This window comes from Boleophthalmus pectinirostris, unplaced genomic scaffold, assembly GCF_026225935.1.
Source record: "Boleophthalmus pectinirostris isolate CB_2022bp ecotype Guang Dong unplaced genomic scaffold, ASM2622593v1 HiC_scaffold_2, whole genome shotgun sequence".
NCBI lineage: Eukaryota > Metazoa > Chordata > Actinopteri > Gobiiformes > Gobiidae > Boleophthalmus > Boleophthalmus pectinirostris.
The window spans coordinates 3354851-3377324 of record NW_026571152.1 but is presented as its reverse complement, the minus strand read 5'-3'; the positions used below and the strand labels follow the sequence as shown (position 1 = coordinate 3377324).

Here is a 22474-nt window from a genome sequence, read left to right as displayed (position 1 = left end):
GATTCAGACGACATCACAACATTCTATACACCGATATTATTTCAGACAGATGGGGACCGCGAAAATAAATATTGTTCAACTACAGATTTCCATTGCAACAGTACAAATATCTGGGACTTGTTTTGGATGAACATCTTACATTTGATGAAGGAATCAAAGCTCTGTCAGAGTCAGCAGGTCGAGCCTTAGGTGCACTGATAAACAAAGTTAAAGCGTGTCGTGACCTGGGCTACAAAACCTACACTGAACTGTCCAGGGCCTGTATCTGTCCTGTTCGGGACTGTGGCGCTGGAGTCTGGGGTCACTGTAAACACACCCACAGTGAAAAAGTTCAGTGCAGAGCTCTGAGGTACTTTTTAGGCGTGCACAAAAAGGCGCCTAAACTTGCTCTGTGTGGAGATCTGGGCTGGAACCATGTGAAGTGAGACACATTTGTGACATGGTGCAGTTATGGAACAGGTTGGTTAATTTTTGCCAGACACAAGATGAACCAAACATGTATTTAACTGGAGTGTGTTACATAAATCGTCCTGGAGTAGAGAGATGGAGAAAATTTTTGAGATTGCAGATCTCCAGTTTATTTACAGAAATAAGTGAATCTGAAGTGTCAGACAAACGAGGAACATTTACTTTGATAAGTATAAACAAAAGTGGCACAGACATCTTCTGTAAACCAAAATTAAGAACATATATCTTAATTACAGACTGTTTTGGACCTGAACCATATGTCAGCCTGAACCTGAGCAGAGGTCAGAGGTCAGTATGTGCCCAGTTGAGGTGTGGGACTCTGCCTCTGGCCTTGGAGACGGGACGATTCCACTCAGTCCCAGAGGAGGAGCACTTGTGTCTGTGCGATTTAAAGGACATTGAAAATGAAATACATTTTTTAGTTTTACTGTCCTTTGTATCATGACCTTTGCTGTCACTTGTTGTCTACTGTGTCTTGCTGTTGGTTTGTTGTGTCTGATGAGGAGAGACTGAAGTATTTGTTTAAATGTATTGTTTTTAAGTTGGCTCAGTTTGTGTTGAAAGCCTGGGACCTCCGTAAGAGGACACTTTATGTTTGATGTGTGATCTGTCTGCTTCTTGTTTTATGTGTCTTATAAGTCCATGCGAAATAGGCACCAACTAAATGGTGCATGACACTAAATAAATAAACTAAACTAAACTAAACTAAAAACTCCATTGTAACACAGCACGGCCTTGGGTCTAGTCAATAATAGACACGATCAGGTTCTATATTTGGGAATTTACCTTTCTGATATTTCATGGTACAGTGCAATTAAGAGGAAAAACTGTCTCTTGCCCCTCATCTGGATGCAGGATATATTCCCATTCTAGAATCTGAAAAACACCAGTACTTTCAGAGGAGGCAAGACACATGTTTCTGTATTGATTACTTTGCCATGAAATATCCAAAAGGTAAATTCACAAATGTTGAACCTGGTATTTTCAAATATTAACTAAACACAAGATCTCACTGTTTTGCAACACAATTTTGCATTTTAACAATATTTATTTTAGCTGTTTCCATCTGTATTAATTAATGTTAGAATATAGAATGCTGGGATGTCATCAACCCAGCAAAAAGGCACAAACATACGACACTGGCGCTGGGAACAGGTCCTGACTATAAACAGGTCGACCTGCATCACATGTTAGACTCATTTAACTAAAACACAATGAAGACCATCATCATATTAAAGATTTATGCAGAAGAAGAAGAAGAAGAATATGCAGATTGAATTTTGGTATGCAAAGTTTTTAATCATCTTGCTCCACCTCCTGCAAAGAAGTTTATGAAAAGAAACTCAAATCGGACATCATGAGCAACTCTAGAGGCGACAGCCCTGTGCTGTTTAGGAAAAATGTTTTTGGACACACTCTTTTGCTCATCGAGCAGCTCAAACATGGAATACCATGTCTGTTCATAATGTACGAGCTGCAGCATTTACTAAAGCTTTAAAACAGCGGCTACATATCACCATGGTTAACACCATGTTTTTTTTGTTTTAAATATATATATATAATATATATATATATATATATATATATATATATATATATATATATATATATATATATATATATATATATATATATATATATATATATATATATATATATACACATATATATATACATGTGTGTACATAGTGTGTGCGTGTATATAGTATGTTGCGTGTACAGTGAGTGTGTTGTGTGTATAGTGAGTGTGTTGTGTGTATAGTGAGTGTGTTGTGTGTATAGTGAGTGTGTGTGTAGTGTATGTGTGTACAGTGAGTGTGTTGTGTGTACTAGTGTGTGTTGTGTATAGTGAGTGTGTTGTGTGTATAGTGTGTGTGTAGTAGTGTGTTGTGTGTACAGTGAGTGTGTTGTGTGTACAGTGAGTGTGTTGTGTGTAGTTGTGTGTGTAGTGTGTTGTGTGTACAGTGAGTGTGTTGTGTGTACAGTGAGTGTGTTGCGTGTACAGTGAGTGTGTTTGTGTGTACAGTGAGTGTGTTGTGTGTAGTGTGTGTGAGTGTGTTGTGTGTATAGTGAGTATGTTGTGTGTACAGTGAGTGTGTTGTGTGTATAGTGAGTGTGTGTGTGTGTCAGTGAGTGTGTGTTGTGTGTATAGTGAGTGTGTTGTGTGTGTACAGTGAGTGTGTGTGTGTGTGTGTGTATAGTGAGTGTGTTGTGTGTATAGTGAGTGTGTTGTGTGTATAGTGTATGTTGTGTGTGTGTGTGTGTGTACAGTGAGTGTGTTGTGTATAGTGTGTGTGTGTTAGTGAGTGTGTGTTGTGTGTATAGTGAGTATGTTGTGTGTACAGTGTGTGTGTGTGTATAGTGAGTGTGTTGTGTGTATAGTGAGTGTGTTGTGTGTATAGTGAGTGTGTTGTGTGTGTACAGTGAGTGTGTTGTGTGTACAGTGTGAGTGTGTTGTGTGTATAGTGAGTGTGTTGTGTGTATAGTGAGTGTGTTTGTGTGTATAGTGAGTGTGTTGTGTGTACAGTGAGTGTGTTGTGTGTGTATAGTGAGTGTGTTGTGTGTACAGTGTGTGTGTGTTGTGTGTATAGTGAGTGTGTTGTGTGTACAGTGAGTGTGTGTTGTGTGTATAGTGAGTGTGTGTTGTGTGTATACAGTGAGTGTGTTGTGTGTACAGTGAGTGTGTTGTGTGTACAGTGAGTGTGTTTGTGTGTATAGTGAGTGTGTTGTGTGTACAGTGTGTGTTGTGTGTATAGTGAGTGTGTTGTGTGTATAGTGAGTGTGTTGTGTGTACAGTGTGTGTGTTGTGTGTATAGTGAGTGTGTTGTGTGTACAGTGAGTGTGTGTGTGTGTACAGTGTGTGTGTTGTGTGTATACAGTGAGTGTGTGTTGTGTGTACAGTGTGTGTGTGTGTGTGTGTGTATAGTGAGTGTGTGTTGTGTGTATAGTGAGTGTGTTGTGTGTACAGTGAGTGGTTGTGTGTGTGTAGTGTGTGTGTGTTGTGTGTATAGTGAGTGAGTGTGTTGTGTGTACAGTGAGTGTGTTGTGTGTGTAGTGTGATGTGTGTGTTGTGTGTATAGTGAGTGTGTTGTGTGTGTGAGTGTTGTTGTGATGTAGTGAGTGAGTGTGTTGTGTGTATAGTGAGTGTGTTGTGTGTATAGTGAGTGTGTTGTGTGTATAGTGAGTGTGTGTGTGTACAGTGAGTGTGTGTTGTGTGTATAGTGAGTGTGTTGTGTGTGAGTGTGTGTGTACAGTGAGTGTGTTGTGTGTGAGTGTATGTTGTGTGTACAGTGAGTGTGTTGTGTGTACAGTGAGTATGTTGTGTGTACAGTGAGTATGTTGTGTGTATAGTGAGTGTGTTGTGTGTATAGTGAGTATGTTGTGTGTACAGTGAGTGTGTTGTGTGTACAGTGAGTGTGTTGTGTGTATAGTGAGTGTGTTGTGTGTATAGTGAGTATGTTGTGTGTACAGTGAGTATGTTGTGTACAGTGAGTGTGTTGTGTGTATAGTGAGTGTGTTGTGTGTGTAGTGAGTGTGTTGTGTGTAGTGAGTGTGTTGTGTGTACAGTGAGTATGTTGTGTGTACAGTGAGTATGTTGTGTGTACAGTGAGTATGTTGTGTGTACAGTGAGTATGTTGTGTGTACAGTGTGCTGGTTTTATGCACTTTTGTGTGATTGTTGTTGTACTTTTATGTGTCCTGTAAGTTATTTCACATCAACCTGCCGAGGGACCGAAGATGGAAATGAGCCACATCAGCTATAATCTTGACATATTTATATTTTAAATGTTCAATATGTGCTATATCAGCCCAGGGACTGTTACACTGGGTCAAAACTGCAAAAAAGGTTTATGTTGGGTGAACAGAAATACATATATACAAGTAGAATTATAGGCGCTATTTAACTAGTAACTTTAAAGGTGCTTTATGGAATATTCCAAAGTATATCATCTTAGCTTATCCATTTCCATGGAGAACTCATCATCAGACTCACTAACAGCTTCATCCTCCAGGCTGTTAGGATGCTGAACAGGAAGCAGAATCTGTGTCTCCCTAAAGAACTTTGTACTTTACCATTTATTTTATTATTATTTAATTTAGAAGATTGAGAGTGAGAACATAATTACAATTTTTCATATGTTCATAGGGAAATTTTACAATAAACTTTTGTAATTTAATGAATTGAAAAGCAGGATGCCATCAGGCCAAGTTACAGGTCAGGTCCTGGCTTAGTCCTGGTTTAGTCCTGGTTGAGTTCTGCCTTAGTCCTGGTTCAGTCCTAGTTTAGTCCTGGTCTAGTCCTGGTTTAGTCCTTGCTTAGTTCTGGTTTAGTCCTGTTTAGTCCTGGTCTAGTCCTGGTTTAGTCCTAGTTTAGTCCAGGTTTAGTCCAGGTTTAGTCCTGGTCTAATCCTGGCTTAGTCCTGGTTTAGTTCTAGTCCTGGTTTAGTCCTGGTTTAGTCCCAGTCTAGTGCAGATCTAGTTCAGGTGTAGTTCAGGTGTAGTTCAGGTGTAGTTCAGGTGTAGTTCAGGTGTAGTTCAGGTCTAGTTCAGGTGTAGTTCAGGTGAAGTTCAGGTCTAGTTCAGGTGTACTTCAGGTCTAGTTCAGGTGTAGTTCAGGTGTAGTTCAGGTGTAGTTCAGGTGTAGTTCAGGTCTAGTTCAGGTGTAGTTCAGGTCTAGTTCAGGTCTAGTTCAGGTCTAGTTCAGGTGTGTGAAGTGTGTTTAAGTCAAACACATTCATGGGCAACACCAGAAAACGGGAAGCAAAGACCTGGAGGAGGAAATTATGAGCTGATGGATATAATACCAGTTAATTACCCCAGATTAATTTGTCGTTAATTAAACCCAAAACCAACTGCTTCGTTAATCAGATGAAGAATCACGCTGTCACTGGTTTAATCAAAACGAGAACATATATCTGAAGTGGCGTGATTTTAACCCTTTGAGCTCTGGAGAGGTGCTCGCCTGCTGCTCGACGCTTCGCCGCCGCCGCCACCGCCGCCGTCGCCGCCACAAAACACAAAAACACTGAGCCGAGTTCAGTGTGGGTTTATCCAAAAACTGGAAGGAGAGAAGAAGAGAGAGAGAGGGAGAATTATAGAGGAGGTGGAAGAGAGGGAGATAGAGAAAAACAGAGTGGATGTGGAGATTGGAAAAGGAGAGAAAAGGAGCGTATGAGGGAGAAAGAGAGAGGGAGAGAGGGGGAGAGTAAGAGAGAGGGAGAGAGAGGGAAGAGTTTGAGATAATGGAGAGAGAGAGAAAAAAGAGAGGAGGAGAGAGGGAAGGGGGAGAAAAGGCGAGTTTGAGTTGGAGAGGGAGGATTAGAAAGAGGGAAAGAGAGAAACAGAGAAACAGAGAGTGGGGGTGGAGAGAGTAAAAGAGGAGAGAAAAGGCGAGTTAAAAGTTAGGGACACGGAAAGAGAGATGGGGAAGAGAGGGGGAAAGAGAGGAAGAGTTAGAGAGATGGAGAGAGAGGGAAAGAGAGGGGAAAGAGTTAGAGAGAGGGAAAGAGAGAGAGAGAGAGTGGGCGTGGAGAGAGCGAAAGAGGAAAGCAAAGGAGAGTTAGCGTTAGAGAGGGATACGGGAGGAGAAAGAGGGAGAGAGAGAAACAGGGAGTGGGGTGGAGAGAGTGAAATAGGAGAGAAAATGAGCGTGAGAGGGAGAGTTAGAGAGAATGGGATGTAGAGAGAGAGAAGCAGAGAGTCAGGGTAGAGAGAGAGAAGAAGAGAGAAAAGGGGAGTTAGAGTTAGGGACAGGGAAAGAGAGAGATGGAGGGACAGGGAAAGAGAGAAGGGGAGAGAAAGGGAACGAAAGGGGGAAGAGTTAGAGAGATGGTGAGCGAGAGAAAAAGAGGGGGAGAGCTAGAGAAAGGGAGAGAGAGAGAGAAACAGAGTCAGGGAGGAGAGAGTGAAAGAGGAGAAAAAAGGAGAGTTAGAGTTAGAGAGGGAGAAACAAAGAGTGGGAGTGGAGTAAAAGTGGAGAGAAAAGGAGAGAGAGAGATGGAGGGAGAGGGAAAGAGAGGGGGGAGAGTTAGAGAGAGGGAGAAAGAGAAAGAGAGTGAGGGTGGGAGAAGTGAAAGAGAAGAGAGGGAGAGAGACAAAGAGAGTGGGGTGAGGAGAGAGAAAGAAGAGAATTAGAAAGTGGAGGTGGAGAGAGTGAAAGAGGAGTGATAAGGAGAGGTAGAGTTAGAGAGAGAGACAGAGAGAGAGAGAGAGACAAAGAGAGTGGGGGTGGGGAGAGAGAAAGAAGAGAGAAAAGAAGAGGTAAAGTTAGAGAGGAGCAGAGGGAAAGAGAGAGAGGGAGAAAAAGGAGAGGCAGAGTTAAGGGGGGGGACAGACAGTGGGAGTGGAGAGAGTGAAAGAGGAGAGAAAAGGAGAGAAAGAATTAGAGAGGGAGAATTAGAAAGCAGGAGAGAGAGAAAAGCAAAGAGTGGGGGAGGAAAGAGTGAAAGAAAAATGAAAGAAGAAACAGGGTTAGAGAGGGAGGCGGAGGGAGAGAAAGAAGGAGAGAGAGGGAAAGAAAGAGGGGAGAGTAAGAGAGAGGGAGAAAGAGAGTGATAAGGAGAGACAGAGTTAGAGGAGAGGAAGAGTTAGAGAGACACAGAGAGACAAAGAGAATGGGGGTGGAGGGAGAGAGAGAAAAAGGAGCAAAAAGGAGAGTTAGAGTTGGAGGGGGGAGGGGAAGAGAAAGATGACAGGAATATTTGATGCTTCTCCTCCGCTGGTGACATCTTCATCTGAAAACAGAGGCGCCGGTTTCTCGGTGGAAAACTCAACAGGATTTTATATGTTCCCAAAAATGCTCCTGTTAACTGTGCACAGCAACACAACACAGCCGCATGATTTCAGATTTTTACTATTTTAATTCAGATTTCTGCAACCAGGTCATGACCAGAAGTGATCAAAGAAACTAAACTAAAGCAGTTATAGAGTTCTGCAAATGTAGAAGATTATAGAACATAGAACAGCAGATCCGTGTTGGAGCAAACATGTTCTGAAACACACGGGATTCAGGCTTTTGTTTATTGTTATTTCAGACTTTTTTCAAGTGTGGATGCTCCTGGAGTTGTTTACAAAATACAAGATTTAAAAATAAATGTCAAATATTTGTTAAAAAAAAAAAAAAAAAAAGCGCTTCTGTAAGTGAGGATTAGGTCAATCTAAATTAGACCTAAACCTGACCTAAACCTGGACTAAACCAGGTCTACACCAGATCTACACCAGGACTAAGCCAGGTCTACACCCAGACTACACAAAAACCCAGACTAACCCAACACCAGGTCTACACACCAGGACTCTACACCAGGACTACACCCAGACTAAACCAGGTCTACACCAGGACTAACCAGACTACACCCAGACTAAACCCAGACTAAACCAGGTCTACACCAGGTCTACACCAGGTCTACACCCAGACTAAACACAGACTAAACCCAGACTAAACCAGGTCTACACCAGGTCTACACCAGGTCTACACCAGGTCTACAGCAGGTCTACAGCAGGTCTACACCAGGCCTACACCAGGTCTACAGCAGGTCTACAGCAGGTCTACACCAGGTCTACAGCAGGTCTACAGCAGACTTAACCAGCTCTACACCATTCCTAAACCCAGACTAAGCCAGGCCTACACCTGGTCTACACCAGGACTATACCAGGTCTACACTAGGTCTAACCCAAGTCTAAACCAGGTCTAAACCAGGACTAAACCAGGTTTAAACCAGGAATAACCCAGTCTAGACGAGGACTAAACCAGGTCTAGACGAGGTCTGCAGCAGTAGCTGGGCATGAGGAGCCTGTGTGATGGATGTCTGTGCAGATAACCTTGAGACCAGCGATAGTACAAATGTGTCCTTCACCCAGCCCTGAATAATGAATCGTGCGCACATATTTATCCTCCTGTATCCGACCCAAAACCGATCGCTGCAGGCAAGTCGTCAATAATGAAACATCCACACCTCCACTCGACTGCTCCACCAGGAGACACTCCACCATCCACACACTGACGAAGAGGAGGAGGCACGACCACATCAACGTCTATTATCAAACCAAAGTCAAAGCAAAATTTAGCCAAAGCTTTTAATCATGTAATCATCGGCTTTCCTCATCAACTCAGAGTGCATTTTGATTCATCCATAACTAAATATTTCAGTATTCATGGACTGTGCATTTGAGGCTTGAGTGCTCCGAAATTCATTTTCACCTACCCCCTATCCCCGCTCACTGCTCTGGATGAAGTTGTGATCATCTGGAAAACAGAATGTAGATGCAAAAATGTCGATTCTCTTTTAAACAGGACGTCAGTGCAACTGTTTCTGTTATTAAGACTTTTTTAGATCTAAGGCTGTGCAATTAATTGAATTTTGATCGTGATTTTGATTTGTGTGTCAAACGATCTCCAAACTCATATAATCGAGTTGAAACACTAAAGCTTAACAAAGGATATTATTTTATATAGACAGTGTTGGGGAGTAACAGATTACATGTACCAGAAGTTACATAATCAGAGTACAAATTATGAGTAACTGTATTCAGTTACAGTTACTGTTTCAGTGAGTTGTAATTGTTAGATTACAGTTACTTTGTTGAAATAAATGGATTACACAGCGGGATTTTCCTGTTTTCACATTTTGGGTGATATCCAGGACTAAATCCAGGACAAAAACCAGGACTAAAACCAGGACTAAAACCAGGACTAAAACCAGGACTAAATCCAGGACTAAAACCAGGACTAAACCCAGGACTAAACCCAGGACTAAACCTAGGACTAAACCCAGGACTAAAACCAGGACTAAAACAGGACTAAAACCAGGACTAAAACCAGGACTAAAACCAGGACTAAAACCAGGACTAAAACAGGACTAAAACCAGGACTAAACCAGGACTAAAATAGGAATTAACAGGATTTAACAGGACTAAATCCTGCTGTGTGGACGTGTCTCCTCGTCTTCTATCAATAATATTTTTTAATTTGGTTCAGTAAAGTCTGGCCTTTTTATTTTCTTTTATCAGACAAAACATCTTATGTGAAGATTTCCTGGTCTTTGCTTCTCTACAGAAGTAATCCAAAGTATTCAGATTACGTTACTCACTTTAAGTAAATTAACGGATTACGTTACAAACTACATTCTGGGGTGTGTAATCTGTAATCTGTAGGGGATTACATTTTAAAAGTCACCTTCCCAACACTGTCTATAAATAAGTAGGGATGTATCAATAACCGAAATATCATGATATCGTATCGTCAGAAGTCTCACAATAATATCGTGGGCTGTCACAATATATCAGATTACAAGTTCCTTTGCTTAAATGCAGGTTTTATAGAAGTGACATCTTATGAACATCGGAAACTACATATCCCATGATTCATTTCACTGCAGATAGCATCAAGATATATGGTTTTTTACTTAAATTCTTGGGATTATGATGGAAATAATTCACACCAAAATCTTGTCAGGGTATTTAAAAAGCAAAAAAGAGTTCAATCTACAATTATATTATATCAGCCTCTCCAAAATATAGCAATAAATATCGAACCGTGAGCTGTATATTGTGAAAATATCATATCGTGAGATCTGGATATCATTACATCCCTATAAATAAGTATATTTATTTTATGTTTTAAATATAGAGATTGGAGAACAGCTGGATATAGAGTTTATATTTGTGTTTTTCTGCCTTATTTCATGTTCAAAGTATATTTTATTTATTTTATGTTTTATACATTGCAAAACTGCTCTAAGATACAAATCTGTAGCCTATATTTAGTTTAAATTTTTATTTGAAAGTTTTGTGTAAATGATCAATAACAGTGCTTTTTTGAGAGAGAAATGCTGAATAAATGCATCATGGAACTTAAAATGTTATAATTTGAATTGTGAACTGTGTAGGGCTGGGTATCGTTGAAAAGTTACTGATACGATACATATCTCGATACATAGGCCACGATATGATACACTTTTCTATACAGTGAGCTTTCCATTCAGTACGATTCGATACAATATATTTCACATCGATTTGATACGGTACAGTGTAAAAAAGCTAAATGTTGGCTCTAATACTAAAAGTCCACTTAGTTTGTGAAAAGTAAATGTGAAAAACATCCATCTGACTCAAAACAGTAATAATGTCAACACAACTGTAGCTCTGACACAAACTAATTTAGTGAAAATATACCTAAAATACTCTTGAGGATCTATCGATACAGCAGCCCACAATATCGATAATGTATCAGCACATTAAACGATACGATATATCGATATTTTGATATTTTTGCACAGCCCTATAACTGTGATTTCAATATTGACCAAAATAATCGTGATAATAATTTTTTTCCCATAATCGAGCTGTAGGAATGTAACGATATCCAAATCTCTTGGTACGATATTATCGCGATATGCATCTCACAGTGTGATATTTATTGCGATATTTTGAAGAGGCTGATAAAATTGTAGATAGGACACTTTTTTTTTTTTTCTTTGCTTTTATACCCTGACAAGATTTTGATGTGAACAATTTCCTTCATAATCCCAAGAATTCAAGTAAAAAACATCTTCATGTTGTCTGCGGTGAAATGAATCATGGGATATGTAGTTCCCGATGTTTATTAGCTATTGGTACTACAAAACAATGCATTTAAGCAAAAGATTTAGTAATTTGATATATTGTGACAGTCCGTAGTATTATTGTGAGACTTTTGACGATACGACATCATGATATTTCGGTTATCGTTATCGAGCAGCCCTGTTTAAATCCATATTGTGGTATAAAATTAAATAAAAATGTAAATGTATAGTTAAAAAAAAAAAAAAAGCATAATACACATTTAACATTAACTAGTGAATTTGAATTTCTTTTTTTTCTTTTTAGGAGAAATGTGTCCTGGTGTGGATGGGTCCTGACAGGAGCACTGGGCACCTGAGGACCCGACTCCAGACCTGGACGTGTAATCACGAGTACCTACATGAGGATTAGATTGTACATGTTACAGAGCGATGGGGGAAAACTCCACACGCCCCAGAATCACACCCAGAACCACCTACTGTGACACAGGAAGAACTAACCACTCACCACAATCACATTTCAGGCTTAACTGTCATAAACAAAAGAACAATGACAGGAATTACATGTTTATTCTAACTATGTAAAATACTGAAAATAATATAAAATGTCAAATTAAACAGCTACAGAATTAAATACACAATAATTAGTCCTGGCTTTACCGAGGAGCCTGGAGTAATGAACTAATCAATCATTTGTTCACAGCGTTGTAACATAACTGATGTTCTGAGGACAGACTCTTTAAGCATCAAACATGGTATAATGTCGTCGCTTTGTTTTCATCCACTTTTGTGATCAGGTCAAGAAGAGAAAAGAGTACAATTTTTATTATTCTTGTGGTGGCTGAAGTGGACTGACTTATTCTTTCATTTCCTGTTCAAAATTGCAGAGCTGATTTTAAATATTCTCTGTGAATGACATAAAGCAAAGGGCCAAATGAACCAAAACCACTTGTTGTTGACCACTGCCTCCTAGTGGTGAGTTGGCGGTAGCACCAGGCTTGATTTAATAGAGCTGTACTTTGTAAATGGATTATAAAAGATGCCCTGTTCACATCTAAAGAAAACAGCTCTCGAACAAAACCAGCTATGGACATAAAAACTAGAGCAAAATGAACTAAAAATCATTTCATCATACCTTATTTGTGTTAAACAACTGAAAACATGAGCATGTTTGATGATTTATATCCAATGCTTTATTAATACACAACTGTCAACTGCCAAACTTCACTCATTAATTCTACATAAATCTGCAATGTTTTTTCAGTCTTCTTTATTTTTTCAGACATTGACAGCCCAGGTCTGTCCCTGATTGGCTAATCCACCTGTCAATCATGCCCTGCAAGTGGGGACATTCACCGCTGACCAGGCTCACATCTTCACAAAGTATTGAAGAAGTGTCTATTCTGGATCCCAGGCAAGTTTTTATTTTTTATTTTTTTTTTAACAGCAAATTGAAATAATTGTACCAGTATTACTCCAAAAACATCACGCTTCATTGTCAAACTGATTTATAATGAATGTTCCAAGGCTTATTAAAGGGACAGGGGGCTCTGACAAAGCTGTTTTACTGTCTTAAATAAATGAAATATTGACTCTCTGTGGCTCTCTGCTTCTAAAATGGTTCAAAACGTGGGCCTAAGTGAAACATTGGGAGTGCAAGTATCTGTAAACTGAGTATTTGATTTGATGAGGATTACTTCAAATGGGACACAGATGGTGATGTTTATGCCATATTTTTCAGTGAGCACTGATTAGATTTGCAATGTGAAAATGACAAAAAGACTAAAATATGAACTGATAAATGAAGACAGTACATGTATAGACAGTGTTGGGAAGGTGACTTTTAAAATGTATTCCCCTACAGATTACAGATTACACACACCAAAATGTAGTTTGTAACAGAATCCAGTAAATTACTTAAAGTGAGTAATGTAATCTGAATACTTTGGATTACTTGATTTTCTGTAGAGAAGCAAAGACGAGGATATCGTAACATAAGATGTTTTGTCTGATAAAAGAAAATAAAAAGCCCAGACTTTACTAAACCGAATTAAAAATATTATTGATAGAAGAAGAGACACGTCCACACAGCAGGATTTAGTCCTGTTCAATCCTGTTTTAGTCCTGGTTTAGTCCTGGTTTTAGCCCCAGTTTAGATCTAGTTTAGTCCCGGTTTAGTCCTGGTTTAGACTTGGTTTAGTCCTAGTTTAGACCTGGTTTAGACCTGGTTTAGATCTCGTTTAGTCCTGGTTTAGATCTAGTTTAGACCTGGTTTTAGCCCCAGTTTAGATCTAGTTTAGTCCTGATTTAGACTTGGTTTAGATCTAGTTTAGACCTGGTTTTAGTCCCGGTTTAGTCCTGGTTTAGACCTGGTTTTAGTCCTGGTTTAGACCTGGTTTAGTCCTGGTTTAGACCTGGTTTAGTCCTGGTTTAGAACTGGTTTTAATCCTGGTTTAGTCCTGATTTAGACCTGGTTTAGATCTGGTTTAGACCTGGTTTTAGTCCTGATTTAGTCCTGGTTTAGACCTGGTTTAGACTTGGTTTTAGTCCTGGTTTAGAGTCCGGCAATGAGTGGAATTACAAAAAAAAAAAAAAAAAAAAAAGGGATATAGCCCAAAATGTGAAAACATGTAATCCATTTATTTCAACAAATAACTGTAATTACCACTCACTGAAACAGTAACTGTAACTGAATACAGTTACTCATAATTTGTACTCTGATTACATAACTCTGGTACATGTAATCTGTTACTCCCCAACACTGTGTACAGATCTAAAGCACACATTTAGCAGTTTTATGCAGAATAAGACAAGAGTATAGAGTATATTGTGGTGTGTGGACAATGTGATGGTACTTCAAAAAATAAAATTTAAAAGTCTTTGCGATTTGCTAATTGTATCGTGCATTTTTAATCAACTGTGAGCAATATTGCAGCTATACTACATCTCATCTCTGATCGTCACAGCCTCCTCTAACCCCTGAACTTTGCACCTGAGAGCCGTGAGGTCAGCCGCTGCGTTCTGATTGGCTGTGAGTCATGACCTTGGCCTGTCTGATTGGCTGCAGCCGTAGCCCCTCTGCCCTCGAGGAAAGCTAAGTCTGAGCATCCACTTAGAGCAGCCCAGGAGCAGATGGAGTCACCGCACCATGCTTATTTTTGAGCTGTTATTTTGACTAGTGTACAGGAATGACAGGAGCTTTCATAACACACTTGCAGCAGCTGTATTGTATAATAAAATAATGATAATAAAAATGTGATTTATTTTGACCTCAAGGGCTGTTTATATAATATATCTGTTCTCGTGAAATACACATTTAGCTCTAATACCTGGAATAAATCAGGAACAGGACCTTCAAAGGAGACATATCTATAAGATCCAAACTAGATTAAGAGGAGAGGCTCTGATGTAGATGAAGATTGTCTTGCACTCACCATATCTTTGAAGGCGTTCTCTATGGCCCCGATGACCAGGCTCTCGTGTGAAACCTTCTTCTCACTAAAGAAGCGTGCGGGTGGAGCGTGAGGTGACCCCGGGGCCCCAGCGGCTCCCCTCAGCGACACAGCCCTGCTCAGACCCTTCTGCGCGGGGGCCAGGTGCTGGTTCAGAGGCTCCTCCCCCAAACAGGTAGGGGGCGCCACACAGGGGGTGAGCAGGATGTCCATGACCTCCTGAAGGTGCAGAGCGATGTGGTGGTGCAGGAGGTGAGACGCCATGACGGCCACTCCAGAGCCGGCGTGCCCATCGAACAGGGCCCAGTAATGGAAGGGCAGGTCCTCTGGAGAAGGCTCCTGATGTAAACAGAAAACAGAAAAGCTGTCAATCTTTAAGACTGTGCAACGAATCCAATTTAGAATCATGATTTTAATTATGACATGTTTTAATTATAGGTTTAAATTGTTACAAATATGAAACGTAACTGAAAAAACAATTAGGGGACTAATTCCCCAAACCTGGAACAAAGCCAACTTTCTAATCTAAAGTGGCTTTAGGAAACGTTCAGTCTTTTTGACTGAACATTTCCTTTAAAGAGCGGGTTTTAGGGGTGTTCTCACTTGGCAACACATAACATATTTAGATCAACATGGAACCTTTTATTTAGTTGAAAATGACACAAAACAACATATTAACATGTTTTATAAATTTCATTTTCATTTTTAACATTCTGAGCTCCTTACATTAAGTCACTCCCCCTTCAGAGCAATATCACAACACAATCAATGTGCAGCCATTTGTATTTTTCTATATGTATGGAGAACTGCTGTGTGGGAGAAAGGGTGACGTAGGATTATGGGCAAAGCCTTGGACAGTATCTTGACCTGTAAGCAGGATCTCAATTAGCCAGGCTGGCGCCACCTAGTGCCTCTGCTCAATTTCATTTCTCTCCAGCGACTAGGTCAGGAATCAGAATATACTAGAAGGTCTGCAAGAACCTCAGAAGTTATAGACGGCGCACCGACCAATCAGCGAAGAACTGAAACCATCACGTCAAACTCGTCGCTTCTGTCTGTGTCCCTTTTGTAGAACAGCACAACAGTAAACAAAGCGTTGAGATGGATGTAGACGAAGACAGACATTCTGTGTTGTCAACGATTCCTGGTATAGACGATTTAAAGCCAGAACAAAGAGAATGTTTGGTGAATTTTATGAAGGGGAAAGACGTTATTGTCCTTCTTCCTACGAGATTTGGTGCATTACATACGTCACGACCGAATAGCAGTGATTGGTTAAATAAAAAAAGTACCTGCCTACTGTCGAGTGAACGAATCCTAATGCTGCGAGGTCAGACGGTGATGAATCAGGTTAGGTCTGAATAGGGCCTGGGACAGATTGCTAAATTACTGAAACATCCATGGGTGACATCTAAAAACCTCTTCAGGCATGTTTTTGATGAGGGATCGACTTCGTAACATGATGATTTTGTATAATACCTCTTATTTTAAATGTGAACTTTGAACAGAATCCTATAATAAAAGATAAATTGCAAATTTAATCACAATTGCAATGCTTGTCAAAAAAAAAAACCTTGACTACATATATATATTTATTTTTTATCTCCTATACCACCTGTGGCCATGTTCTGTAAATGAAACTAGAGCCAGGATAAAGGAGCAGTGTGATCAAAGCTTCAGTGCACCCTGCCTGTATGAGCCTCTGTTCTGATGTTACAGCCTGCTCTCTTTGTTCCCTTGTCTTTTGATAAACCCGCTCTTGTAAAACATTGTACATTTCACACCACTTTGTTCCTCTGCAAAGCCCACAGCCCAGAGAACATGTCCTCTGATCTGTTTCATTCACAAAAACCTTCAAAACGTCTCTCATGTTTTTCAAATGTGTTCAGTAATAATTGTTCCAGCCACTTGACCAGTGCTTTCAGACTGTGGAACATCTCAACAAGACACTTTTGATTATTAGTTTAACATTTTGTGGAGATAACCTAGGGGTGGGTGATATATCGATATTTTGAATATATCGAGATAGTTTTTAAACTCGATATGAATTCTGACATATCGTATATATCGATATAATGCTTATACTCAATTTAGATTTCGCGGCTTCGCTTGTTTACCTTCTCTCTCGTCGCCTCCCTGATTTTGTTCGCTCGTGTCTCATTCACTCGTCACTATCGCCCTGAACGCCCAAAGTTGGTGCTAGTGAAAAACTTCAAGCACCATGAACCTTTTCCACCATTTACAGACAAAACCACCAGCAGCACATCCTCATGTTCCACCGAGTCGCGTCCTTTAGCCTGAAAGAACCTGAACGAGCTGAGCTGCATGAGAAGTGCTGTTTATGCAAATGAGCCATGATCTTAAGTTTCGTTTCTGTAAAATGTAAACACACGTGCGCAAAACTGCATTAAACACATTATTATGTCAAACGGGCTGATGTGGCTCTAGAGTCGTTATGTTTTATATATTGTAAAGTTTAGTCATGTAAAGTTTATTTATGCAGAATATTTTAATGAATAATCTGCTGCAGTGTCACTTGTACAATAGTGTTTGGAAACGTTGGGTTTGATCTGCAGTGGATTGTGGGATTAAACCTCAGAGCTCCTCACTGCTGGATAATAACATGGATCTATTGAAATAAGGAACATCCTGAGCTTCTTCTGCTAAATGAGCTCATGGTTCTGGTTCTGGTCTGGATAACAGAGTTAATGCAAAGATGAGCTTGTGTTGAGTTGTTTTATTTATGAATGAAAAGAATGAAATATGTTTTATTTCTTTTATTTTACAGTTAAATTATTATTTATGTAATTAGGATTTTTTGTCATCTTAAATGTTCCTATATGAACTGCCGACCTCTTACACTTCAATAAAAAAAAAAAAGGACCTTGTGGAATTTGGCAGATTTGTTGTTGCAGTTTTCAGTTTTAGGGGGTTATTTTTTCTTGAACATATATTGAGATATATATCTTACATCGAGATATAGCAAAATATATCGAGATATATTTTTTGATCCATATCACCCAGCCCTAAGATGACCTGAGTTTTTTTCAGCAGATATTTGTATCTGATGTGTTTTAACCAGTATATAAATGTGTCAATATTTTAAATTCATACTGTAAAAACACACACCTTAATTGAATAAACACTGGCTAAAGGCGTTTGTCATATTGTGGAACATTCGAGACATGGAGACAGGCAGGTGGTGGACCCTCCCGCCAGAAAAGTTACACGGTGCACCTTAAACTGAACAGCAGTTTGGTCCAGTTTAAAAATGCTTCTCTCTGGTAAAAACATGATGAAGTGTAGATCATATTTGGTTGTGCGCTCAGCCTGTTCTAAATATAATCTCAGGAGCAGAGAGTTCTCCACAGTCTCTTCTGGCTTTGGTGCATCTGCAGCAGTGAGTCACGGGGCTCTGCTGTGGCTCTGACTGAACACTAAACTCACACTAAACTCACACGCACTATATCACCTGCTCTGCTTCTCTACAGGCGCTGAGATGACCAGTAAAGCCTCACCGTGTACTTTTCTGTTTGAGGAGGTAGAACTTGCAATCCTCCACACCGTAGTCAGTGTTGGGAAGGTGACTTTTAAAATGTATTCCCCTAAAAGTTACAGATTACATACACCAAAATGTAGTTTGTATCATAATCCATTAAATTACTTAAAGTGAGTAACGTAATCTGAATACTTTGGATTACTTGATATTGTCATGCTTTTTAAAACTACATGAATGTAGCAACGACATCCTGCAAATTCTTGTTTGTTCTCTTCAAATTGTCTGTTGAGCCCAAGTCTCCATGAATAAGAAACAGTTTGCTGTAAAGTAGCAAAGACTAGGAAATCTGAACATAAGATGTTCTGTCTGTTTAAAGACAATAAAAAGTCTTTCCTTAACCATATTATTGATAGAGAAATGCTTTATATATGAGATCACTGGTTTTAGACCTGGTTTAGTCCTGGTGTTAGTTCTGGTTTAGAGACTCACAGGAGGAAGTGTGGTCTATGCAGTGTACGTGAGAAAACACAGTCCACACGTGACGCATGGGAGGACGTCGGTGTCCGTGCAGTAACTACAGAAGAAGACATGGTCCACGCGCTTCCAGGTTGATGATGATGAAGATGTTTGTGTGTGTCCCCTCATGTCTCAGGTCTATATGACAGTAGTGCAGATTTCATGAGTCTGTGCAGTTTGTTTTCACCAGTGTCAGTGGCTCCGGTTTGACATTTAACTTGTAGGCAATGTTATATTTGTTATTTTCTTTTATATTTCACGTTGGGAGAAGAATTTCCAAGACACGAATGTGTTTTTACCTGTGCACTGTTGACTCTGTTCTACTGGCTCTTCCACCTCGTCCATTGTGCGACTGACGCCGCCAACGTGAACATGACGTTTACATCGCTCTTACTGTCGCGTTCTGTGTGGGTTTCCGGCAATGAGTGGAATTACCAAAATAAAAAAATTAACTAGAAAAGCAGTCAGAGAGCGCAGACCTCCGCCAAGGACTACCCCCATTTTTTATATAAATTGCGATAAAATCAGTCTTCTGGATCAGATCCGGATCAGCCTTTGGAATATGAAAGAGGATCCCATTGTCCATCCCTGAGTCAAATTTCATGGGGTTTGGTCAATAATTAACCGAGATATTGAGAAACAAAATTTTCGGCCCCATTTACCACAATGTTAACTAAAATTTCAAAGTGATCCAGAATCCAGGATTTCTTCCGGATCAGCCCCAAAATGAAATCAGTTCTTCCTTTTCACATTTCCAACAAATCCTGAAAATTTCATCAAAATCGGTCCATAACTTTTTGAGTTATGTTGCTAACAGACAAACAAACAAACAAACAAACAAACACACAAACAAACAAACAAACAGACAAACGCCGGCAAAAACATAACCTCCTTGGCGGAGGTAATAAATGAGATGTAGCACAAAATGTGAAAACAGGAAAATACCGCCTTGTAATCCATTTATTTCAGCAAAGTAACTGTAATCCAATTACCACCCACTGAAACAGTAACTGTAACTGAATACAGTTACTCATAATTTGTACTCTGATTACGTAACGCCGGTACATGTAATCTGTTACTCCCCAACACTGCTCGTAGTGATAAGATACTATTGTAGACAGACCGGCAGACAGTCCCCTCTGACCACCACAACACACACACACACACACACACACACACACACACACACACACACACACACACACACACACACACACACACACACACACACACACACACACACATCACATTTATCTTGGCAATGTGGGTGAAGTGTGAAGTGAGAATGAGCACTGACAGCAGGTATGACCACACGATGATAGTACAGTACAGCAGCTCTTATAGAAGCTCGTGGTGTCTTGATACTGTACTGTGCATTATGTGGAGGAGGGAGTCACTTTGAAATGCACGGGGTTTGTATTGGTAAGCACAAATGAAGCCGGGCTGCTTGCGTTCAGAGGAAAGCTGCAGAGTGGTGTGAAATGTGCTGAAGGGGCAGAGTGAGTGGACAGTGACTCCCACAGAGACCGAGGACATTCAAGGACTCAACCACAAACTGTGTTCAGTGCTAGAAAAGAGCACCACTGTGCAAATCCACTAGAAAGTGAATCCGTTTTAGTTTTCTCCTGTTAAGTTTCAAGATACGTGACAAGACAACAATTGTGGAGTCGTGTCCTTTGCGTTCCCCTCTCACCCTCCCGTCCGTACATCTGCACTGTAGCTGGTGTATTCTGCTCCTCTCCTCAGACCCATGAGCTGAATTTGTGCTGAAGACTTTGAGATCAAACCAAAAGTGCACCTGCTCTTTGCTTTACTTCCCCACACGTGCTTCTGCTCAGCAAATCTGCCCCTATGGTGACAGAATAATGTACTTTTAAATCATAGTTTTACTTGACAAAAATGCATAGAATTCTTTGGGTTGTAGTCGTAAAAAAAAATCTTGAGCAACTAAAGACTCTGCTGTGCATCGACTGTGACTCTGTGACTGAAACTCCCCACTGTGTTTGGTATGTCCAGTCTCAGTCTATTGAAGGTGCAGACTGTGACGCCAGATGACTTTTTTTTTTTTTTACAGTGTCTTACGGACGTCCAGTATTGACGTTTGTTTTTCCTGTAGTGATGCAGAAAAGAGGAGTATGGAGTAAGAAAGCTGTCAAAAATATTCGTGCGCATAAAATAGAAATCCGTGTGTATTTGGGTAAATCCGTGCATATTTGGCTGTAGTTGCGCATAAAATAAATATTTGTAAACTCTCAAATGAGTCCAGTCGTACATAAAATATATTGTGTGTATTTTATCCATCAGAATACGAATTGAAAAATTACGACGTCATGAATTACAATCACGAAATGAAAATTTACGATTACGCTTTCATCAGTACGAATACGAATTCACAGACGCGACTTTACTGTCAAAAATACGTCATCATTTCACAGACATTATCCATCGAGCAGAAGAAACATCGATCAAGATCAAGACTGCGCAGCTCAAGTTTGTAGCAGAGTAAAAACAGAGTAAAAGCACAAGAAGCTACAACAGCGACCAACAAGTGGGTTCATTAAAATCTATTGTAAAAATGTCTTGAATTCGGGAACCAAACGCTGCTGTATAATATTGTGTAGAAACACCTCCTTTGAACGGGAAATTGCACCTATATGTTAGAAAACATAGTGGAGCCAGTTGGCCAACATCCAACGTAACGTTATCCCAGGGCTAATTAGCAAATATCAGGTTCTCTGTAGGTTTAGATTAAAACATTCACGACTACAGCCACAGCGAGCATCAGTCAGTCTTCACTTCAGCTGCATTTCAGACAATGGGTTTTTCATGAGTTATAATGGGTTATAATGAGAAAATCCATCCACGTCACGGTGACGTTAAACTTACCGGTAAATACTGTAAACATACCAAGGTGTTGCCTGTAAACACGAACATTAATTGATGCTGGAAGCTGCATTAAACTGTAATGTGTAACATTTCATTGGCTGTGACGTCTGTAACCAGGACAGTTTGGTAGTGTTTGGTGTAAACTGGGACATTTCAGCGTCCCGAGGAACTTTTGGTGGCATTTCATGCGAGAAATGAAACACCTCCTTTGAACGGGAAATTGCACCTATATGTTAGATAACATCGTGGAGCCAGTTGGCTAACATCCGACGTAACGTTATCCCAGGGCTAATTCGCAAATATCAGGTTCTCTGTAAGTTTAGATTAAAACATTCATGACTACAGCCACAGCGAGCATCAGTCAGTCTTCACTTCAGCTGCATTTCTCGCATGAAATGCCACCAAAAGTTCTTCGGTCCTGTCCTGGTTACAGACGTCACAGCTAATGAAATGTTACACATTACAGTTTAATGCAGCTTCCAGCATCAATTAATGTTCGTGTTTACAGGCAACACCTTGGTATGTTTACAGTATTTACCGGTAAGTTTAACGTCACCGTGACGTGGATGGATTTGCTCATTATAACCCATTATAACTCATGAAAAACCCATTGTCTGAAATGCAGCTGAGATGAAGGTTCAGACTGACTGATGTTCGCTGTGGCTGTAGTCGTGAATGTTTTAATCTAAACCTACAGAGAACCTGATATTTGCTAATGATCCCTGGGATAACGTTACGTCGGATGTTGGCCAACTGGCTCCACTATGTTTTCTAACATATAGGTGCAATTTCCCGTTCAGAGGAGGTGTTTCTACACAATATTATACAGCAGCGTTCGGTTCCCGAATTCAAGACATTTTTACAATAGATTTTAATGAACCCACTTGTTGGTCGCTGTTGTAGCTTCTTGTGCTATTACTCTGTTTTTACCCTCTGCTACAAACTTGAGCTGCACAGTCTTGATCTTGATCGATGTTTCTTCTGCTCGATGAATAATGTCTGTGAAATGATGACGTATTTTTGACAGTAAAGTTCCGTCTGTGAATTCGTATTCGTACTGATGAAAGCGTAATCGTAAATTTTCATTTCGTGATTGTA

At 40.0% G+C, this 22474-nt stretch overlaps 1 protein-coding gene across 1 annotated transcript in view; it reads right to left on the bottom strand.

Moving 5' to 3' along the window:
* ppm1h (protein phosphatase, Mg2+/Mn2+ dependent, 1H) overlaps positions 1-22474 on the bottom strand; it is an 85810-nt gene that overhangs the window by 36999 nt on the left and 26337 nt on the right. Inside the window, exon 3 of the mRNA XM_020929303.2 lies at positions 14458-14814. Coding sequence (XP_020784962.1) covers positions 14458-14814 — 357 coding nt within the window. The remainder of the gene's footprint in view (positions 1-14457; positions 14815-22474) is intronic.